Raw genomic sequence first — 19,524 nt, 5'->3', positions numbered from 1 at the left:
TATTATGGATTTTAATTTTGTTTATTTTGTTTTGTTTATTACCTGCGCTTGGGAAAGCAGATCATAACCTGGTTCTGCTTCAGCCTCAATACAAACCAAGAGTGAAGTCGTTACCTACAACTACACGCTCATTCAGGAAGTGGTCCGCTGAGGCACAGCAGGCGCTATGAGACTGCTTTGGAACTACAGACTGGGATATCCTGCTGGGGTCACATAGTGAGGACATTGAAGAGGCTGTTGAATGCACAACTGATTACATCAACTTCTGTATGGACATTGTAGTTCCAGTAAGAACAGTACGCTGCTATGCTAACAACAAGCCATGGGTTACAAGTGACATCAAGGGCCTTTTGAACCAGAAGAAAAGGGCTTTTAAAGGTGGTGATAAGCATGAGCTCAAGTGCGTGCAGAAGGAACTCCGAGTCCAGCTCAGGGTGGCGAAAGAGCAGTACAGGAGAAAGCTGGAGCAGAAGTTGCAGAACAACAGCATGAAGGAAGTGTGGGATGGGATGAAGATTATCACTGGCTGCAGCTCGAAGCGGGGTGCCGCCATCGAGACAGACGTGGAGAGAGCAACTTCTTTAATAGGTTTGATCACAGTAATCCACTCTCACCTCGGAGTACTGCATCCTCCAACCATCCTTCTGCTGATACCAGCATAGGTGAGACATCCCCACCCACAATTACAGCAGCCCATGTGAGCAGAGAGCTGAGAAAACTTCGTGCCAGCAAAGCAGCGGGTCCAGTTGGTGTATCGCCACGATTGCTGAAGGCCTGTGCGTTGGAACTGGGGAGTCCTCTACAGCGCATCTTCAACCTGAGCCTGGAACAGGGGAGAGTTCCAAGACTTTGGAAAACATCTTGTATCACCCCTGTCCCAAAGGTATCACGTCCTAGTGAGCTGAATGACTTCCGGCCTGTTGCTCTGACGTCACATCTGATGAAGACCATGAAGCGGCTGCTGCTTCACCACCTGAGGCCACAGGTCCACAAATGCCCTCGACCCTCTGCAGTTCGCATACCAGGAGAAGGTGGGAGTGGAGGATGCCATCATCTATATGCTACACCGATTCCTTTCCCACCTGGACAGAGGCAGTGGTGCTGTTAGAATTATGTTTTTGGACTTCTCTAGCGCCTTCAACACCATGCAACCTCTGCTCCTTAGAGACAAGCTGACTGAGATGGGAGTAGACTCACACCTGGTGGCATGGATTGTGAACTATCTTACAGACAGACCTCAATATGTGCGTCTTGGGAACTGCAGGTCTGACATTGTGTGCAGCAATACAGGGGCGCCGCAGAGGACTGTACTTTCTCCGGTCCTGCTCAATCTATATACATCAGACTTCCAATATGACTCAGAGTCCTGCCATGTGCAAAAGTTCGCTGATGACACTGCTATTGTGGGCTGCATCAGGAGTGGGCAGGAGGAGGAGTACAGGAAGCTAATCAAAGACTTTGTTAAATGGTGCGACTCAAACCACTTACACCTCAACACCAGCAAGACCAAGGAGCTGGTGGTGGATTTTAGGAGGCCCAGGCCCCTCATGGACCCTGTGATCATCAGAGGTGACTGTGTGCAGAGGGTGCAGACCTTTAAATATCTGGGAGTGCAGCTGGATGACAAATTGGACTGGACTGCCAATACTGATGCTCTATGTAAGAAAGGTCAGAGCAGACTATACTTTCTGAGAAGGTTGGCATCCTTCAACATCTGCAGTAAGATGCTGCAGATGTTCTACCAGACGGTTGTGGCGAGTGCCCTCTTCTACGCGGTGGTGTGCTGGGGTGGCAGCATAAAGATGAAAGACGCCTCACTCCTGGACAAACTTGTTAAGAAGGCAGGCTCTATTGTAGGATTAAAGTTGGACAGTTTAACATCTGTGGCAGAGCGACGGGCATTAAGCAAACTCCTGTCAATCATGAAGAATCCACTGCATCCACTTAACAGGATCATCTCCAGGCAGAGGAGTAGCTTCAGTGACAGACTGAGGAGATCGTTCCTCCCCCACACTATGCAACTCTTCAATTCCACCCGGGGGAGTAAATGCGAACATTAATTTTATTTTAATTCTTTTCATTTTTATTACTATTTTAATTTAATATTGTTTCTTTGTATCAGTATACTGCTGCTGGATTATGTGAATTTCCCCTTGGGATTAATAAAGTATCTATTAATAGTTTGCATCTGTAATTATTAGTAACTGATTTATTACCTAAGCTGTTTACATGACACCCTGTTCTATTTTTTGCTTTTAGAAAGGGAAAAGTTTCTAAACTGCGGTTTCTCCTCTGTGTTGACTTGTTTCTGAAGCAATACACAGTACCACGGGTTCCGGTCGGTCACAGTGCATCCAGAAAGTATTCACAGCACATCACTTTTTCCACATTTTGTTATTTTACAGCCTTATTGGATCCTTAATGGATTAAATTCATTTTTTTCCTCAGAATTCTACATACAACACCCCATAATGACAACGTTAAAAAAGTTCAATGGAGGTTTTCGCAAATTTATTAAAAATAAAAAAACTGAGAAATCCCATGTACATAAGTATTCACAGCCTTTGCTCAATACTTTGTCGATGCAACTTTGGCAGCAATTACAGCCTCAAGTCTTTTTGAATATGATGCCACAAGCTTGGCACACCTTGGCCAGTTTCACCCATTCCTCTTTGCAGCACCTCTCAAGCTCCATCAGGTTGGATGGGAAGCGTCGGTGCACAGCCATTTTAAGATCTCTCCAGAGATGTTCAATCGGATTCATGTCTGGGCTCTGGCTGGGCCACTCAAGGACATTCACAGAGTTGTCCTGAAGCCACTCCTTTGATATCTTGGCTGTGTGCTTAGGGTCGTTGTCCTGCTGAAAGATGAACCGTCGCCCCAGTCTGAGGTCAAGAGCGCTCTGGAGCAGGTTTTCATGCAGGATGTCTCTGTACATTGCTGCAGTCATCTTTCCCTTTATCCTGACTAGTCTCCCAGTTCCTGCTGCTGAAAAACATCCCCACAGCATGATGCTGCCACCACCATGCTTCTCTGTAGGGATAGTATTGGCCTGGTGATGAGCGGTGCCTGGTTTCCTCCAAACGTGGCGCCTGGCATTCACACCAAAGAGTTCAATCTTTGTCTCATCAGACCAGAGAATTTTGTTTCTCATGGTCTGAGAGTCCTTCAGGTGCCTTTTAACAAACTCCGGGCAGGCTGCCATGTGCCTTTTACTAAGGAGTAGCTTCCGTCTGGCCACTTTACCATACAGGCCTGATTGGTGGATTGCTGCAGAGATGGCTGTCCTTCTGGAAAGTTCTCCTCTCTCCAAAGAGGACCTGACAGAGTGACCATCGGGTTCTTGGTCACCTCCCTGACTAAGGCCCTTCTCCCCCGATCGCTCAGTTTAGATGGCCGGCCAGCTCTAGGAAGAGTCCTGGTGGTTTCGAACTTCTTCCACTTACGGATGATGGAGGCCACTGTGCTCATTGGGACCTTCAAACTAGCAGAAATGTTTCTGTAACCTTCCCCAGATTTGTGCCGCAAGACAATTCCTTTGACTTCATGCTTGGTTTGTGCTCTGACATGAACGGTCAACTGTGGGACCTTATATAGACAGGTGTGTGCCTTTCCAAATCATGTCCAATCAACTGAATTTACCACAGGTGGACTCCAATTAAGCTGCAGAAACATCTCAAGGATGATCAGGGGAAACAGGATGCACCTGAGCTCAATTTGGAGCTTCATGGCAAAGGCTGTGAATACTTATGTACATGTGCTTTCTCAGTTTTTTTATTTTTAATTAATTTGCAAAAACCTCAAGTAAACTTTTTCACATTGTCATCATGGGGTGTTGTGTGTAGAATTCTGAGGAAAAAAATGAGTTTAATCCATTTTGAAATAAGGCTGTAACATAAAATGAGGAAAAAGTGATGCGTTGTGAATACTTTCCGGATGCACTGTACATGTGCTTACTGTCCAGGCAGGAGTGAACCTCACTCTTTAGTCAGGACAGTTCAGTTGTACTTCGCTCCTGTGTCAGTTCTACTTGTCTTTGAAGAGAACTCCTCCGACAAACAGCAATGTGGCTTCTCTTGAGGAGGAATTTCTTAACAATGGTTGAGTTGGCTTACTTCTCAGGAACCTCACTCTTGATTCCTGAAGTGTGGTTCTTCTTCTGGGGTGATTTTTGCACAGCTATTGTTTTCATTTTGGTGTGAACTCTAGTGTGTTTCCTAAGATTGCTCATTTGTGAAAACTGTTTACCACATGTATTACAGTGATATGGCTTCTCTCCAGTGTGAACTCTTGTGTGGCTCTGAAGAGTACTCTTGTGACTGAATGTTTTGCCACATTCCAAACAACAATGTGGCCTCTCTCCAGTGTGAATTCTGGTGTGGGTCTGAAAATTGCTCCTTTCAGAGAACTGCCTGCCACATTCATTACAGGAATACGGCTTCTCTCCCATGTGAATTCTAGTGTGTTTCTGAAGACCACCTGCTTGTGCAAACCGTTTACCACATTCACGACAGCAATATGGTTTCTCTTTGGTGTGAACTCTAGTGTGGCTCTTTAGACTACTCGTTTGTGAAAACTGTTTACCACATTCATTACAGTGATACGGTGTCTCTTTGCTGTGAACTCTAGCGTGGCTCTTTAGACCACTTATTTGTGCAAACTGTCTACCACATGTATTACAGGGATATGGCGTCTCTCCGGTGTGAACTCTTGTGTGGCTCTTTAGAAGGCCCAATTTTGAAAACTGTTTACCACAATCATTACAGCAATACGATTTCTCTTTGGTGTGCACTCTGGTGTGGCTCTTTAGACGGCACAATTTTGAAAACCGTTTACCACAATCATTACAGCAATGTGGTTTCTTTACGACACGTTTCTGAAGATCACTCCTGCCAGAGAATTCTTTGCCACCTTCCAATCTGCAGTGATCTTTGTTTCCTGTATAAAGGAAAAAAAAAAGTTTATTTTCAATCCACTGTCTTATTAAAATTAACGTATATTAAGTAAATGCAAGTTTAAACTAGGAACAACCTTTGACAAGTATAAGCAATTATAAAACTTTTAGTTGTACAGTACATGGAAAGACACTTAATTTGTTAATTTTATGTTCCCTATTATAAAACTTCCTTATGCTCAGAAACGTATGTAAGCCATTTCTTATGCAAAGGTCAGGATTTATAAAATCAGAACTTGGCATGGAAATTGGCGTAAAGTTATGTCAAGTTTTGAGCATCTGTAAGTCATTTGCAGACTTTTTTTGGTGTTGGTATTTTAGCAACTCCATAGGGCAAAGCGATGAACTAAACAGAAAATCTCAATTCATCGCACATTTCACACTCTGATGTTTAACACGATAGGGATCACAATGATTTTTTGGCTCACCATGAAGACTGAATTATAAGCTAATTTAGACTTCCTACGTTCTCTTCCCCTTTGAACTGGAGCCTACATTACAAAGACCATCACACAGAAATCACACGACTCCTGTTCTGTAACAGGTTTTAACAGCTGTGAGGAAATTGGCAAATGGACACTTTGAGTCCATTCAGACAGTTCACACGGAGTCACCCTGAACCACATCACGCCACCTGTATGAGATGGTATACTGAAAAAAACTACTGTACAAAGACACATGCAACATCTTGACCACCAGTGTGTGCAAGTTGTGAGCAAAATGCAATCTGCAGCAACTTCTTCTGCCATCAGTAGTGGAGGTCTTCCCTGACCTACCAGTCACTTTGTGATTACTCAGCTCACCAGTGCGGTCTCTTCTTAACGTTATTCCAGAAAATTGATTGAGGTCATCCTAAGGTTTAACTGATTTCTCAAATGGTTTTACTATTATTGTTTACCGGCTTCTTAGACTTTCATTGGCACAACTCTTGTCCTCATGTTGAGCAATGGCAACTATAGACGCCAAAGTAAATCTGTAGATAGAAGCAAGCTGAGTTAGGCCTGCATGACTAGAGCAATGAAACACACCAGAGGAATCACAAACACCTGTGACACCAATTGTCCCAAACATTATGGGGACTTGAAATTGTGGGGACCATGTAAAAAAAAAAAGTCTCATAGTTTCTATACAGTGTGACCGAAATGTCTACAAATCCCCTTAAATGAAAGTGTGTAATGTGCACTTTAATCGCATCTAAATTGTTTGATTAGTAATTTTAAACTGTGGAGCAGAGGGGTAAATGATAGAAAAAAAAAATTGTCTCAAACATTGTGGAGGGTGCCATATAAAACAGAATGCCAAGCATGAAAAAATCCACCTCTAATAATCAGACATTTATCCACAAATAAACTAAAACCATTTGACACCAAAATGGGTTCTTTAAAAAAAAAAAATCCCCAAAGCCAAAAACAGGGCAATGGACGAGTGGAGTGAGGCCTCATGCACAGGCCTACAGAATCTGCAGCGATCTTGAAGAACAGTCAGAAGATGAGAAAACCCAGGATGAGTGCAGCTGCTGGTGTTTCTGCTTTAAAGGGGAGTGGCAGGTGACACCAGGACTGGTCACCTTTGTGACAAGACGGTGGCATTTATACTCACCAGTGATTTATTTATGTTAATTAAACTAAGATGTGATAGGTTTTAATGCATATTTCAACAAGTGTGTGTGTGTTCATGTATGTAATTATTGTCTCTGTTATGGTATATATTATAGCTGGAAACGTCAAACATTTTAAGCCTGCACTCAATGAACATCATTATGGGTAAAAAAAAGAAGGAGAAATAAAAGTCAGGTGAATAGTAGTGGGGCACTAATTAAATCAGCCTTCAATCAGAACTGGCCAGCTTTTTCTCGTTATTGTGAAACTGCCAGATTTCTCTGCTGATTTGGTGACACAGAATATGTTGCTTCGAGGGCACACGCAGTACTGACAGAGAGCACAAAGTGAAAACTGGTGAAGAAAATAACTGCTCTTTGGAAATATCTTCAAGCAGGGGTCCTCAATCACAGTCCCGGAGGGCCGCAGTGGCTCCAGGTTTTGGCTCCAACCCGATTGCTTAAAACAAAGCACTTATTGCTCAACCAACACTTCTGCTTCACTTTAGTGGTCTCACTCTAAGATTTTGAACCCTTATTGCTTATTGTAGTCTTAAACTGCTGTATTCTTGGTTTTTAATAGCTCCAAATTAGCAATAACATGCAAATGACAAAAGAGAGCGGCACTTCTCCTTTTAACTTGTTACCAGCGTCACCTGTGCGTATTGATCATGCGCTATTGGGTTTGAATTAAATACTTGGAAGGAAAGTGAAGAGAAAAAAAAAGTGATGGACCAAGAATTACTCCTTCATTTTAGCCTTCAAATTATTTCGATTATATCCTTAGAAAGGGGAAGAAAATCTCAGATATGAGAAATGACCTAACATAGCAGAGTTAAAGCACTAACAAGCCATGAAATTAAATTATTACTGAGCATTGTTGTCTAATTAAGCCACTGGGTTGAAACAAAAACCTCTAGTCACTGCGGCCCTCCAGGACGGTGATTGAGGACCCCTGCTATAGACTTTATAGTGTCTTTTACATTTTTCTCTGAACTAGTGCCTTACATATCTATCACTAATCATTGCTCTGTAGAGTGGCGACATGCTGCATGTTTATTGGCATCTGTAAGTGAGAATTCCACTACACTCCGGTCAATTAAGACCCCATAATATAAAACAGCAGATCTAGTCATGTAAATGTCAAAGAGCAAAGGGCCCTGTCTAGAGAGAGAGAGACGCCAGAGGAGTTCACCGCGTTTAATGGTTTGTGTATTTGTTCGGAGTCCATGGATATCAAGTGATGTCTTATTACAAGTCCTCCTGTCTCCCACACTACTCGGTCACTTAGTCCACACGTCTCTGCTTTCTCTGCGTAAAGACAAACTTTCTAATCTGTCTCAACCATCAGGAATGGTATTGTTTGAAAAGAACCAGAAATATGATCAGGACAAAAAAAAAAAAAAAAATTTAAATTCAATCATTTTAGATAACCAACCATTCCCTGTAGTAGTTTAGGGTTCTGTCATTTAATTCATCACTTGGAGGCACAATATACTCTGCCAAGCAGATGATCCTTTTCAGACTTAGCATTACCCAAGATGTGCACTTCTGTAACATCTCATATAGAGAGTGACGTGACATACACAACTTTGGGGACCCCTTATCAAAATTTGTTACTGCAAATAGTTAAATTAGTAGAAAATGAATTGATTTCCAAAGAGTATAAAACTAAGCATGGAATGTTCCTTTCAGCATCTTAAGCAATATTTGTGCAATATTTTTGTTTTGTATAATTGTACAGTGAGAAAAAAGAAAAAAAAAAAAGGATGGAGTATCATGTAAACGTTTATGTCCCCCAAGTGATTTGAGGTCTCAGACCTTCATTAGCTCCTTAGAACTAAGGCATCTTAGTTAATCATTAATATAATTATACTATAATCATTACAATGGCCAGGTCATGCAAGATTCAAAGCTGTAGAAATTCGGACTCCTCAAACTAATCAACAGCCATGGGTTCCTCTGGGCAGCCGTCTAGCTATCTGAAAAATAAAACAATTGATACTTACAAAGACGGTGAAGCTACAAGAAGAGAGCAAAGTGCTTTCACTTAGCTGTTTCCTCAGTTCGTAATTTATTAAGAAATGGTGGAGGTTAAGTTGAGGTCCGGAAGACCAAGAAAAATTTCCAAGAGAACTTCTCAAAGGATTGCTAGAAAGGCAAATAAAACCCCTCTGTGTGCTAAAGTTTCCAAAGGTCTTTTGGAGTGAGACTCTGCTGTAGAACAGTGCACCACCACTCCAACGATGCCTCCACAAACATGAACTCCATGAAAGAGCCATCAGAAGAAAACCTTTCCTGTGTTCCCACCACAAATTTCAGCATCAGCAGTTTGCAGATGAACTTTTAAACATTCCTGATGCATTTTGGAACCAAATCATGTGAACTGGTGAAGACAAAACAGAACTCTTTGGCTTGAATGTGCAAAGGTGTATTTGGAGAAAAAAGGGCAAAGAACTCCATGACAAGAACACGTCTCTGACTGTTAAGCAAGGCAGTAGACCGGTCATGTTTCAGGCTTGTGTCGCAGACAGGAGCACTGGGAGATTTTCACTGGTACAGGAAATAATGGATTAAATCAAATACCAGAATCTTTTGCAGGCAAACATTTCACTGTCTAGAAAAAGCTGAAAATGAAGAGGATGGCTTCTACAAAAGGATAATGAACGGAAACGCACCCCAAAATTCGCAATGGACAACCTCAAGAGGCCCAAGCTTAAGTTTTGCCATGGCTTTCACAGTCCCTTGACCTAAACATCCATGAAAGTCAGTACACAGACCTCAAAAGAGCAATGCATGCCAGGCGGCCCAAGAACCCCACCGAACTAAAGGCCCTTTATAAGGACAAATGGGCAAAAATCCCCCAAAAAAGAACTGAAGGACTCTAAGTTGGCTACAAAAAGCATTTACAGGCTGTGGTACATGCCAAATGGGGAGTTAAGTACTGACCAACATTTGCTTTGGTCCTTTTTTGTTATTCTGAAACTGTACATCATGGGAAAAAAAAAATCTTGCTCAATATATTAAAGAAAGGTGTCATCTTTAACTTTATGCCTTTTGGAAATCGGGTCATCTTTTACTTACTTAGTCACAATATCAGAAATTTTGCCCGGGGTGCCCAAATGCTTGCAATCCACTGTACAAGCCTTGCTGAGATGGAACTCAATCTCTATAAGATGTGTAAATGGATGAACACGAGTGTGGGGGCCATTTATGGATTGTTCTTTGTCTGCCACCTACCTCTTAGTACGGAGGCGTATTAGGGCCACGGTCAAGAAAAAAAAAAAAACACTATATGTCAAGAATAAAGTCGAACATGTTGACTTTATTCTCGCCGTTTATGTTGAGATTAAAGTCGACATTTCCACTTTATTCTTGTAGTTTATTTTGTCATTAAAGTAGAATGTCGTAAACTAAAATTCATCTTAAAATGAATGTTTAATTCACTAGATTTCTCAGACTCCATTATAAGTTAATGTAGCACATTAAATGCTTTGTACAGTATTAAGTGTTCCCCGACCCAGTTGTTAATCGCTACACACTTCTTAAACTAATTTCCTCTTGCACTAGAGAGGCACAGGTAGCGATCGCCACACAGAATACCTGCACTCCATGATAGTCCTGCTCTCTGAACATTTTGAATGCTAAGATATATTCTTGATATTATTTTCATGATAAAATGCATTAAAGTGTGTATTAAACATGCACGGTAGTGTGGCGGTATTGCTTTCATCATGAAAATGATATCAAATATTTATCTTAGCATTCTAAATCTTCAGGGAGCAGGAATATCATGACATCAATGTATTCTGTGTGGCGATCGCTACCTGTGCCTCTCAGTGCAAGAGCAAGTCAGTTAAAGAAGCACGCAGCGATTAACAACTGGGTTGAGGAACACTTAACACAAAGCCTTTAATGTACTACATTAACTTATAATGGGTTTGATTAAATTAAATATTCATTTTAAGGTGAAGTTTAGTTTATAATGTTCTACTTTGATAAACTACGAGAATAAAGTCAACATATCGACTTTATTCTTGACATATAGTATTTTCTTTCTTCTTCACCGTGGCCCTAATATGCTTCTGTATCTTAGACTCACCTAGTGATGAGCACAAATCTCCACACATCATCACTGGGAGGACCACTGAGGCAGACCACTTATGGCAACCTTAGGAGTGGTTAAACTGCACAGGCAACACTTAAGTAAATTAACAGAGGCAACTTCAGCAAGAATAAAACGTCAAATAGACAAAGCAATTTTGTTCTAATTATTAGTTTCTCTTTGATGAATATGAGAAAACAAACATCTGTATTTATATAAAAAACAAATGTCTGGTGTCCATGTCCGAGGGTAACGCCTAATGAACAAAGGCAACAAGATGCACAATGAAAGAGGGATGTAAGGCCTAGCATATCCAGTGAACAGAGAGTCCTAAATACACGATGTGATCTAAACACACAAAGTTAACATTTCACCATTGTGCGCCTTTTACTAAACTGACATTTCACTGTGCTAGTATTTTAAAAGAAGATATTAAAAAGAGAAGTAAGAGATTGTGAAATTCTGTACGAAACTAATTAATAGCATCATTTTTTTCTACAAAACTATGAAAAACGCCGTCTTGCTCATCACAAATAAGCACAATTTAAATCACAATCAAAATACTGGTCACCAATGTCACAATTACAGTTTATAGTCCTGGTCAGCAGCACTAATCTCCAGACATCATACAGGGGTCACTGAGGCACACAGACCACCTGCCATAGCCAGCCTAGGAGAGGGAGCTGCACAGGCCACACATCAAGTGTTTATGTCACAACACCAGATACTCCATGACTGTGTAGGACCAAGTGGGTATTGTCTATTTTAATAGGATTTTTATTGGCACACAAGACCTGCTAAGACAGCAGATTTAATAAAGACGCAGAACACCGGCAACAACCCTCTCACTCCATAATCTGGAATGAATGACTGAACCTTAGCTCACACTAATTATCAGCCCAGTACTTCATCTAAACACAAAGGTGTAAATCTGAGTTCAGCCGACTCCTCTGCAGAGACTCCTTCAAACAAAACCCAAACAGACCTTCATTTTAGGCTTGTAACCAAGACCTGAACCTGCCCGTCTGTGATGGACAAAATAACGAGCCTATAAGCAGGCCATGAATCTACAAATGGAAGGGGCTTTAATCCAATCAGCAGAGGCTAAACCCTTCTTTTAAATCTAGCTGCATTCCTCTATTCTGTCTCTTCTGGTACTTGAAGGATGACGAAATGTCTCTAGTGAGACAAAAAAAGCAGACAATGCTTCCTCTTTGTGAGCTCAAAGCTGACAATTTGCTCTCTTTGGGGTGAGAAGCCATCCACACCCAGTGGAGAAAACAGTTCACAAACTTTCTTTGAACTGTAAGCTCCCCTCCATAGAGCCTTGGACCTGCACACCCTGAACTTCCTCTAAGGGCCACTCTTCCCAAATTCTGTTCTAGTGACTCAGCACAGTCTAAAAAGAATACAAATAAGCCATCACTTCAAGAAGTGAACTTTAGCACCTACACTCTTGGGCCAGAAAGGTGCAGAAGGCACAGCAAAGTGCCCGACAGTGAGATGAGAAAGGCAGCATCACAGCACACCATGAACAAAGGGAACACAAAGCAAAGACAAAGAGTGAACTCTAATGCAAGAAAAGTCCTCCACTTGAACCTGGAACTACAAAAGCAACAAATCCACAGAACATCAGAAATCCTCCTTAACACTAGAATTACCAGAACCTACGAAAAAACTTGCAGATCCGTCCCACCTTAAAACACTTCTCACTTCTCCGTCAGCGTCTTTTGTCCTTTAAATGTGTTGATAAGCAGCAAACACCAAGCAGTCTGCTATCACCTCCCCCCACCGGCACAGTTTTCTCAGCTCAAGTCCGTTTACCTGCGTGTCAATTGCTAAGAGCTGTAGAGACTGAGAAGTCAAGCAAAATAACAACACCTTTTATAAATACTATATCGTTATTTGGAACCCTTGTATTTCATGTGTGTTCCGTTTCTACAATGATCTATGTGCAGTAAACACTTTGTTAAAACAGAAACGTTTTCCATGTTTTAGTAATAATTGACAAAATGTAGACATGTGTATAATGTATGTGTATAGTGTATAATGTGTGAAGCCTGAATTCCAAATATCAAGGAAGCACTTTCACAAAAGAAAAAAAACTGAATAAGCTTGTTTTATTCTTTCAATGCTCTAACACCCCCCTCCACCCCCGATCCGACTCTTAAGTAACACTGCTGTTTTCAAATAAAGACGCGCTATAACAGAGGTGAACTCAGATCGGAGAAAACAAAAGCCCTCCCCGCAAGAAACGTCATCCTGCCAATCACCTGTCCTTCAAAGAAACATCACGGCTTACAGAGCTCGCCAACGCTACACCATCCAGATCTAGACACTAGCGTGGTTTATGTTCCCCAAAAAAAAGTCTAACTGCATTCTCGTACCATTGCTCGCGTACTAAAGTGTCAGCAGGTATTTTTCGTGGCATTACGCGTGAAATTTGTGAGCATGCCCTTGACGATCAAACAGGAAGCTATGCAGTATACTTGTGAGTTTATGCGGTAGGAAGATAAGTAAATAAAGTAAAACTAAAAAAAAAAAAAGACGCTAACTTTGGTAAGTACTATACATTTACAGCGGCTGTTACAGACGCAAATCAAATGTATGCTTTTATTGTATAATATTAACAATAAGAACAGCTCACTAGTTAGACTCAAACCCAGAACCTTCTGAATTGGAGTCGGCAGCTCTAACCAGTATACTGTACTACTCGAGAAGTCGGGACAACAAGCAACACTAACCTGATTTCTTTTTCTTCGGTAATAGTCTTGGGGGAAAAAAAGCGCATTTGTTCTGTTGTACTTGTATCTGTTGTGAAAGTGCTTCTTTGATATTTGGAATTCAGGCTTCACACATTATACACTTCACGTCTACATTTTCTCAATTATTACTAAAACATGGAAAACGTTTGTTTTAACAAAGTGTTTACTGCGCATAGATTGTTGTAGAAACGGAACACACATGAAATGCAAGTGTTCCAAATAACGATATAGTATTTATAAAAGGTGTCATTTTGCTTGACTTCTCAGTCTCTACAACTCTAAGCAATTGACACGCAGGTAAACAGACTTGAGCTGAGAAAACTGTGCACTGGTGGGGGGAGGTGATAGCAGACTGCTTGGTGTTTGCTGCTTATCAACACATTTAAAGGACAAAAGACGCTGACGGAGAAGTGAGAAGTGTTTTAAGGTGGGACGGATCCACAAGTTTTTTCGTAGGCTCTGGTGATTCTAGTGTTGGAGCCTTGGTATTGTAAAACTGTTTATCTCAGCCAAGATAAATTAGAACTCTAAACAGCAAGTAAACAAACAGCTTCTTCTGTGTTATGCTGGTATGTCTTCTTCTCTGTCGTCATATATACAGATATCATTTTTCTATAATCCTTGGGTTTTTCAGCACATTGTATTATTCAGTTTCTTAAACTAAGTGTGCATGAGTTACCTTGATATACAAGTCTAAAGGCCAGAGACCCCCTCCTCATACAGAAAAGGGTAAGGTAAGTAAAGTGTGGGTCTTACAAAATTTATTATGCTTTGATTAAACAGAAATTGGAAATAGTACAAAAAAATGTGATGAAAACAGGCCATTCAGCCCAACAAACCCAATTGGATCCCCCTAATTTCACTAAGACAACATTAATTCTAGTTTTGAACGTCCCTAAACTCCTACTCTCCAACACACTACTTGGTCACTTATTCCATATATCTGTGGTTCTCTGTGGAAGGAAAATCTCTCTAAATGTTAATGCAAAATTTCCCCTTAGCAAGTTTTCAACCATGTCCGCATGTTCTTGTTGAACTCTTTTTAAGGTAACAGCCTGGCCACTGCTCTAAAAACTTTAAGGATTTTAAACTCTTCATTCAAGCCTACTCTTAATCTACATTTGCTTAAACTGAAAAGATTGAGCTCTTTTAATCTTTTCTGATAACTCATACCTCTCATGCCAAGAATCAGCCTAGTCACTCTTCTCTGGACCTTTTCTAGCGCTGCTATGTCCTTTTTGTAGCCCGGAGACTAAAACTGCACACAGGACTCCAGATGAGACCTCACCAGTGCATTATAAAGGACTTGTACTCCACACATTAAGGCGCTATATAACCGGACATTCCGTTAGTCTTCTTAATGGCTTCTGAACACAGTCTGGTAGTCGACAGAGCCAAGTCCATTATGACTCCTAAATTCTTCTCATAAGGTATATTTTTGATTTTCAGACCTCCCGTTGTGTATTCAAACCTAACACGTTTCCTTCCTAAGTGCAATACTTTACATTTACGGATATTAAATTTCCTTCTGCCACAAATCTGCCCGGGCCTGTATGCTGTTCAAGTCGCTCTGTGATGATTCAACAGAGTCTCGATTTCCTGCCAATCCACCTATCTTGGAGTCATCTGGAAACTTCACCAGCTTGTTATTTACAGTATATTCCTATCTAAATCATTTATATATTTAAAATAGCAGTAGCCCTTGCACTGAACCCTGAGGGACAAAACTCTCAAAATCATCAGCCATAATAATAAGAAATCTGACAAAAATATCAGGATAGTAAAAGCTTAACAAAGGGAATGAGGCAAAACACAAGAAAAAAATAAAAAAGAAAGCCTTAAAACATAAGGAAATTGGTGTTCTGGAATGGCCCATAAGAGATGCCAGATTCTGTGGCCTGACCTAAAGTATCTATCTAAAGAGAACTGATCAGAAAAGAGCTCTCTGGGAAAAAAGAACTGACAGAGTTTGGAAAGGAGGAATAGGCTAAAAATTCAAGGCTGATCAGCAGCCACACAAAAGGGTTGGTGGAGGCCATTACTGCTAAAGAAGGATCAACCAGTCTGTAACCGGAGGGTCCCGGCGAGGACTGTGAATGTTTAAATGTTGTGTTCAGGACAAAAAGTTGTCCAATTGTTTGTGTGTTATTAGTTTAAGATGACTGTGCATGCCTGATATTGGAGCATAAATTGAAGGTCAGACCACATTGTTATTATGTATTAATGCAAAAATACAGGGAAATCACAACCTTTCTCTGGCAGCTGTACATTTGTATAGCCTCTTTACCAGGAACATATTTAGGACTTTTGAATAAAGTCATTATAATGGAAGAACACCAAATTGTAAAACCTTACATTAACATTAAATGAAATCTCAAACTAGACTTAGACAATATGACAAAGTATTTTTATTCCATTTCTAAGTTTCTCATAAAAACCACAAGACCCAAACTTTGAAGCCCATAAACCCCAAACCTAAAACTTACACATTTTTATTTTACACTTACTTTTCCCAGACTTCTTTGTAGGTGGTGGCTGATTTTCCTGAGTTCCAGCAGATGTAGTTTCCTCAGTCCTTGTTGTATCAGACTGGAATGGTTCAGACTTCACATTGATAGAAGGCTCTGGAGATGAACGGTGAGAAGAGTCTAACCCTGTCATCACTCCATCTTGACACTCGTCTTGAAAGTCCTCCTCTTTTACACTCTTCAAATCTGTATGGTTATGTGTCTCAATACTAACAGAATACTCTTCGTCTTTTGCTTTAATGTTCACTGGCCGCTGTTCACCGTCCTCCTCTTTAACGCTCAGGTTTTCCTGTTTAAGGTAAATGGACTCCCACTCACAGTTCTCCTCCTTAATATTTACAGTTATCTCCATCATATTCGTGTCCACATCACAGGTCTCCTGTTTCACATCCATTGAGAAGTTACAGTAAACAGAAGCTTTTTCTTTTTCTCTGTAGAAACAATGGGAATTAACTTCCATTAAAACTGCATCATTTAGATCTAAAGACACTTGAATGTCATTTTACAACGCCCTCTCAGTTATGGGTTATGTAAAGTTAGACAGCTCATAGCATGCTGAAAGTAACTCCTTGCTCTTCATTTCAAATTATCAAATGTGAAACAAACTTAGGAGTGGAGTGAAGGTCCAACAGGCAGAAACAAGATGACCATCTTACACAGTTGTATGTCAGCAATATTCACTACTTGAATTAAACATATAGTGCTGCTGGGGTCCCAGAATTGTTGATGAATGTTTATACAAGTAGGGGCACAAGACTGTGTTAAGGAACCGGCACATCAGGAAGGAGACGATGAAGACGAATTAAACTTTGCTAGCTTAGGCTGACAGGTATAACTAATGACGAGTACCTTCTATTATTGTCAGTAGGGTAGACAAACCTTCCCTGGTAAAGGATTAAAATCATTTATTAAAAGCCACCAGTCTCCATATTACTTGCTGAGTTGATAAGAATTTATAGTTTTAGATTCATTGTTGTCATAACTTGTAATGTATGTTGTTCTGTTAAACTGTGAACTACACTACTGCAGAAATAAATAGCGGACTAACCTGACCGGAGCTCCTGCATCCTCCATAACCGCACTGCTGTTAATAGGGATGGATATGAATAGTGGTAAAAGCATGGGCACCAATTTGAACAAAGAGATTAAGCAATTCCAGTGGCCAGCGATAACAACGCTGTATCCTTTTAAGTTTTTTGTGTACAACTTCAGAAGAGTCAGTTAGATATAACAACATGTATAACGTCCAAGCCAGGAGGTGAGTCCTGTCATGGTGGTCTGGTTATTAATAAGGGAGTTCGACACCCAGGTGAAATCTTTGAGCGGAGGTGAGACTCCTGCTGTTATTTGTTTAAGACAGCAACATTTAGTGTTTGAGATGATTACTGTGCTATGAGAAAGACATCCACAACGTGTATTGACTGAGGGGGCAGGAGAGGTAAACATACGAGTGGTTTTTAAAAGAATTGTATCATCTTTGTTTAGGAGATAGATCTTATCGATTGAAATCAAAAGCTGGTGCTGTGATCGTCTCCTTGAACACTGTCGAAATAAATCCAAGTGCTACATGAGAACGTACGACTGTAGGAATACACGAAAAGAAATGAAAAATGAAGCGAAGGAGGATGCGACGGTGTGTCTAGACAATGGAAAGTAGCCTATAAAATAGACTCGAAAACGAGAAGTTCTGCGGTGGGCTGGAGGTCGCGCTGCACACCACTCACTTATGCCTTATGCAGTAACTCTGAGTTGAAACAATGACATCAAATACATCCGCAATACGTTATCTCCAAACCCCGAGCACTTACCTTGCCTCGTCCCTCCCCGTGTGTCTCTACTAGTGATGGGCCACTCGATAGGTTTCGACACTGTGTGAGCTTTCGAAGCGCCGCTTCGAGGCTTGTTTCAAATGCGCCCGTCACGTGATTTTGAGGCACGCTAGCGTAATGACGTCATTGATATCTGCGCAGGCAGTGAGAAGGAGAATGACTTGACTGCTGAACTGCCTTGGCTCAAAGCGTAACACCAGTTGTCTTTGCTAAAGCGGTAAGGTGTGCTGACGCGAGTCCAAATCCTAGTTGGGGCTCGCATGTATTGAAATAAGGGTTTTGTATAAAACAGTTATGTAGTACTTGTCTGTAAGTTAACAAATATATTTAAGGACATGCACGATTTACATGGGGCACCTTTTTCCTTGGTGTGGAATCGTGTCTACCTAGAATCTGTAACAGTTGATGAGCATATTTTGAGTAAGGTAGCACGTATTATAACAATCCAGAATCTATTCTACCCCATGTCGATCATATCAGAGAGGCTAAGAAACGCTTCACTAAAGCCGACGTGGTCATTACACCAGTATATGCGCAAGACACTCCTCATTAAACGTTTTACTATTTAGCGATTCCCAGATCTGTAGCTGATTTGTATTATTGGTTTCCAAAAAGCAATGTGAGTAAAAGCGTGTGCTGCATAACTAATCACAACTGTCTTTAAAACAGAATCAGCGCCATCAACAGTGTCTTCTGCAATTTAAGGAAAGCCTCGGGATTTCTGCGTTAATAAGACAAAAAAGTTGTAAAGAAATTGTGCGAATTCATCCAGAGGTGAACATAAAGATCACTCAAGAACTGACAAGAAGGAACATCTGGATAAGCACATCTGGAGCCAAACTATCAAAAAAGCACCTGACTTTGTCAGCAACATCCTTTCCTTCTGAATTCATCTTATCAAAGGCTGCGCTTGGGGTGGTAAATAAGTAATCTTCCGAACTGTAGCATAACAAAGTAAATGATTTATGTAAACAGAATTATTGAAAGACTAAGCTTTTGTCGTTTCTGTATTCTTAAACCATCTTCCAGTTCCACAAATCCCCGCAGTCACAGTCACATTTAACATTCCCTGCTCCTTAACCTGTCTTGTTACCCAAAGCATCAACACTTTACCGTCCTTCCTTTTATAGACATAACATAAGACACACATTTCCTCTACATACGTGTCCAATAATAATAGTAAACTGGGAGGAACGAGAAAAAGCACAAGATGGGAATATTCATGACAAGAGCCTGGGCGAGGATGTGCCTCGTCACCCATTACGTGATCTCGTCTGCCGCTCCTCAGTTGCACTGGCACACGTTACACTCGGGGGCAAATGCAATGGAGAATACCGACAATGTACACCTTCAGAAGTGGAATAAATCGATTTTATAAGTAGAACATTTCAGATAAACGATTAATTTTGTTAATTATAAACAATGCAACATAAATATGTGTTGTTACTTTTTATTTATTCTAACCATACGTTACATATCTACATGGGAAATGAACATGGGTAATATGTTTATAATCATTCTCACTAAAATACACTTGTCAAACTATATTAATGCGCAAATTGAGACACATTGGCCTTTAGGAAATATAAAAAAAGTGTATGCGCTGTCATTTAGGACAGAATGCGTTGTTAACGTGACGCACTCTCTACTGACGGGATGTCACGAAAAAAAAAAGAAACCGCGCAGTCCATGCGAAATAATATCCTCTTTGATTTTTGACCTTATGATTAATTGTCAATATCAAAT

General features: G+C 40.7%; 1 protein-coding gene across 1 annotated transcript in view; it reads right to left on the bottom strand.

Moving 5' to 3' along the window:
- Positions 1-17,857, bottom strand: part of LOC120534687 (zinc finger protein 721-like) — a 113,603-nt gene extending 95,746 nt beyond the window's left edge. The window contains exons 1-3 of the mRNA XM_039762278.1: positions 17,758-17,857; positions 15,929-16,380; positions 4,116-4,938 (exon numbers count right to left, since the gene is read on the bottom strand). Coding sequence (XP_039618212.1) covers positions 4,116-4,938; positions 15,929-16,343 — 1,238 coding nt within the window. The 5' untranslated portion in view covers positions 16,344-16,380; positions 17,758-17,857. The remainder of the gene's footprint in view (positions 1-4,115; positions 4,939-15,928; positions 16,381-17,757) is intronic.
- Between the last annotated feature and the right edge of the window lie 1,667 nt (positions 17,858-19,524).

This window comes from Polypterus senegalus, chromosome 8 (genome assembly GCF_016835505.1).
Source record: "Polypterus senegalus isolate Bchr_013 chromosome 8, ASM1683550v1, whole genome shotgun sequence".
In the NCBI taxonomy this organism is placed as follows: domain Eukaryota; kingdom Metazoa; phylum Chordata; class Cladistia; order Polypteriformes; family Polypteridae; genus Polypterus; species Polypterus senegalus.
This window is presented reverse-complemented; position numbering and strand designations above follow the sequence as displayed.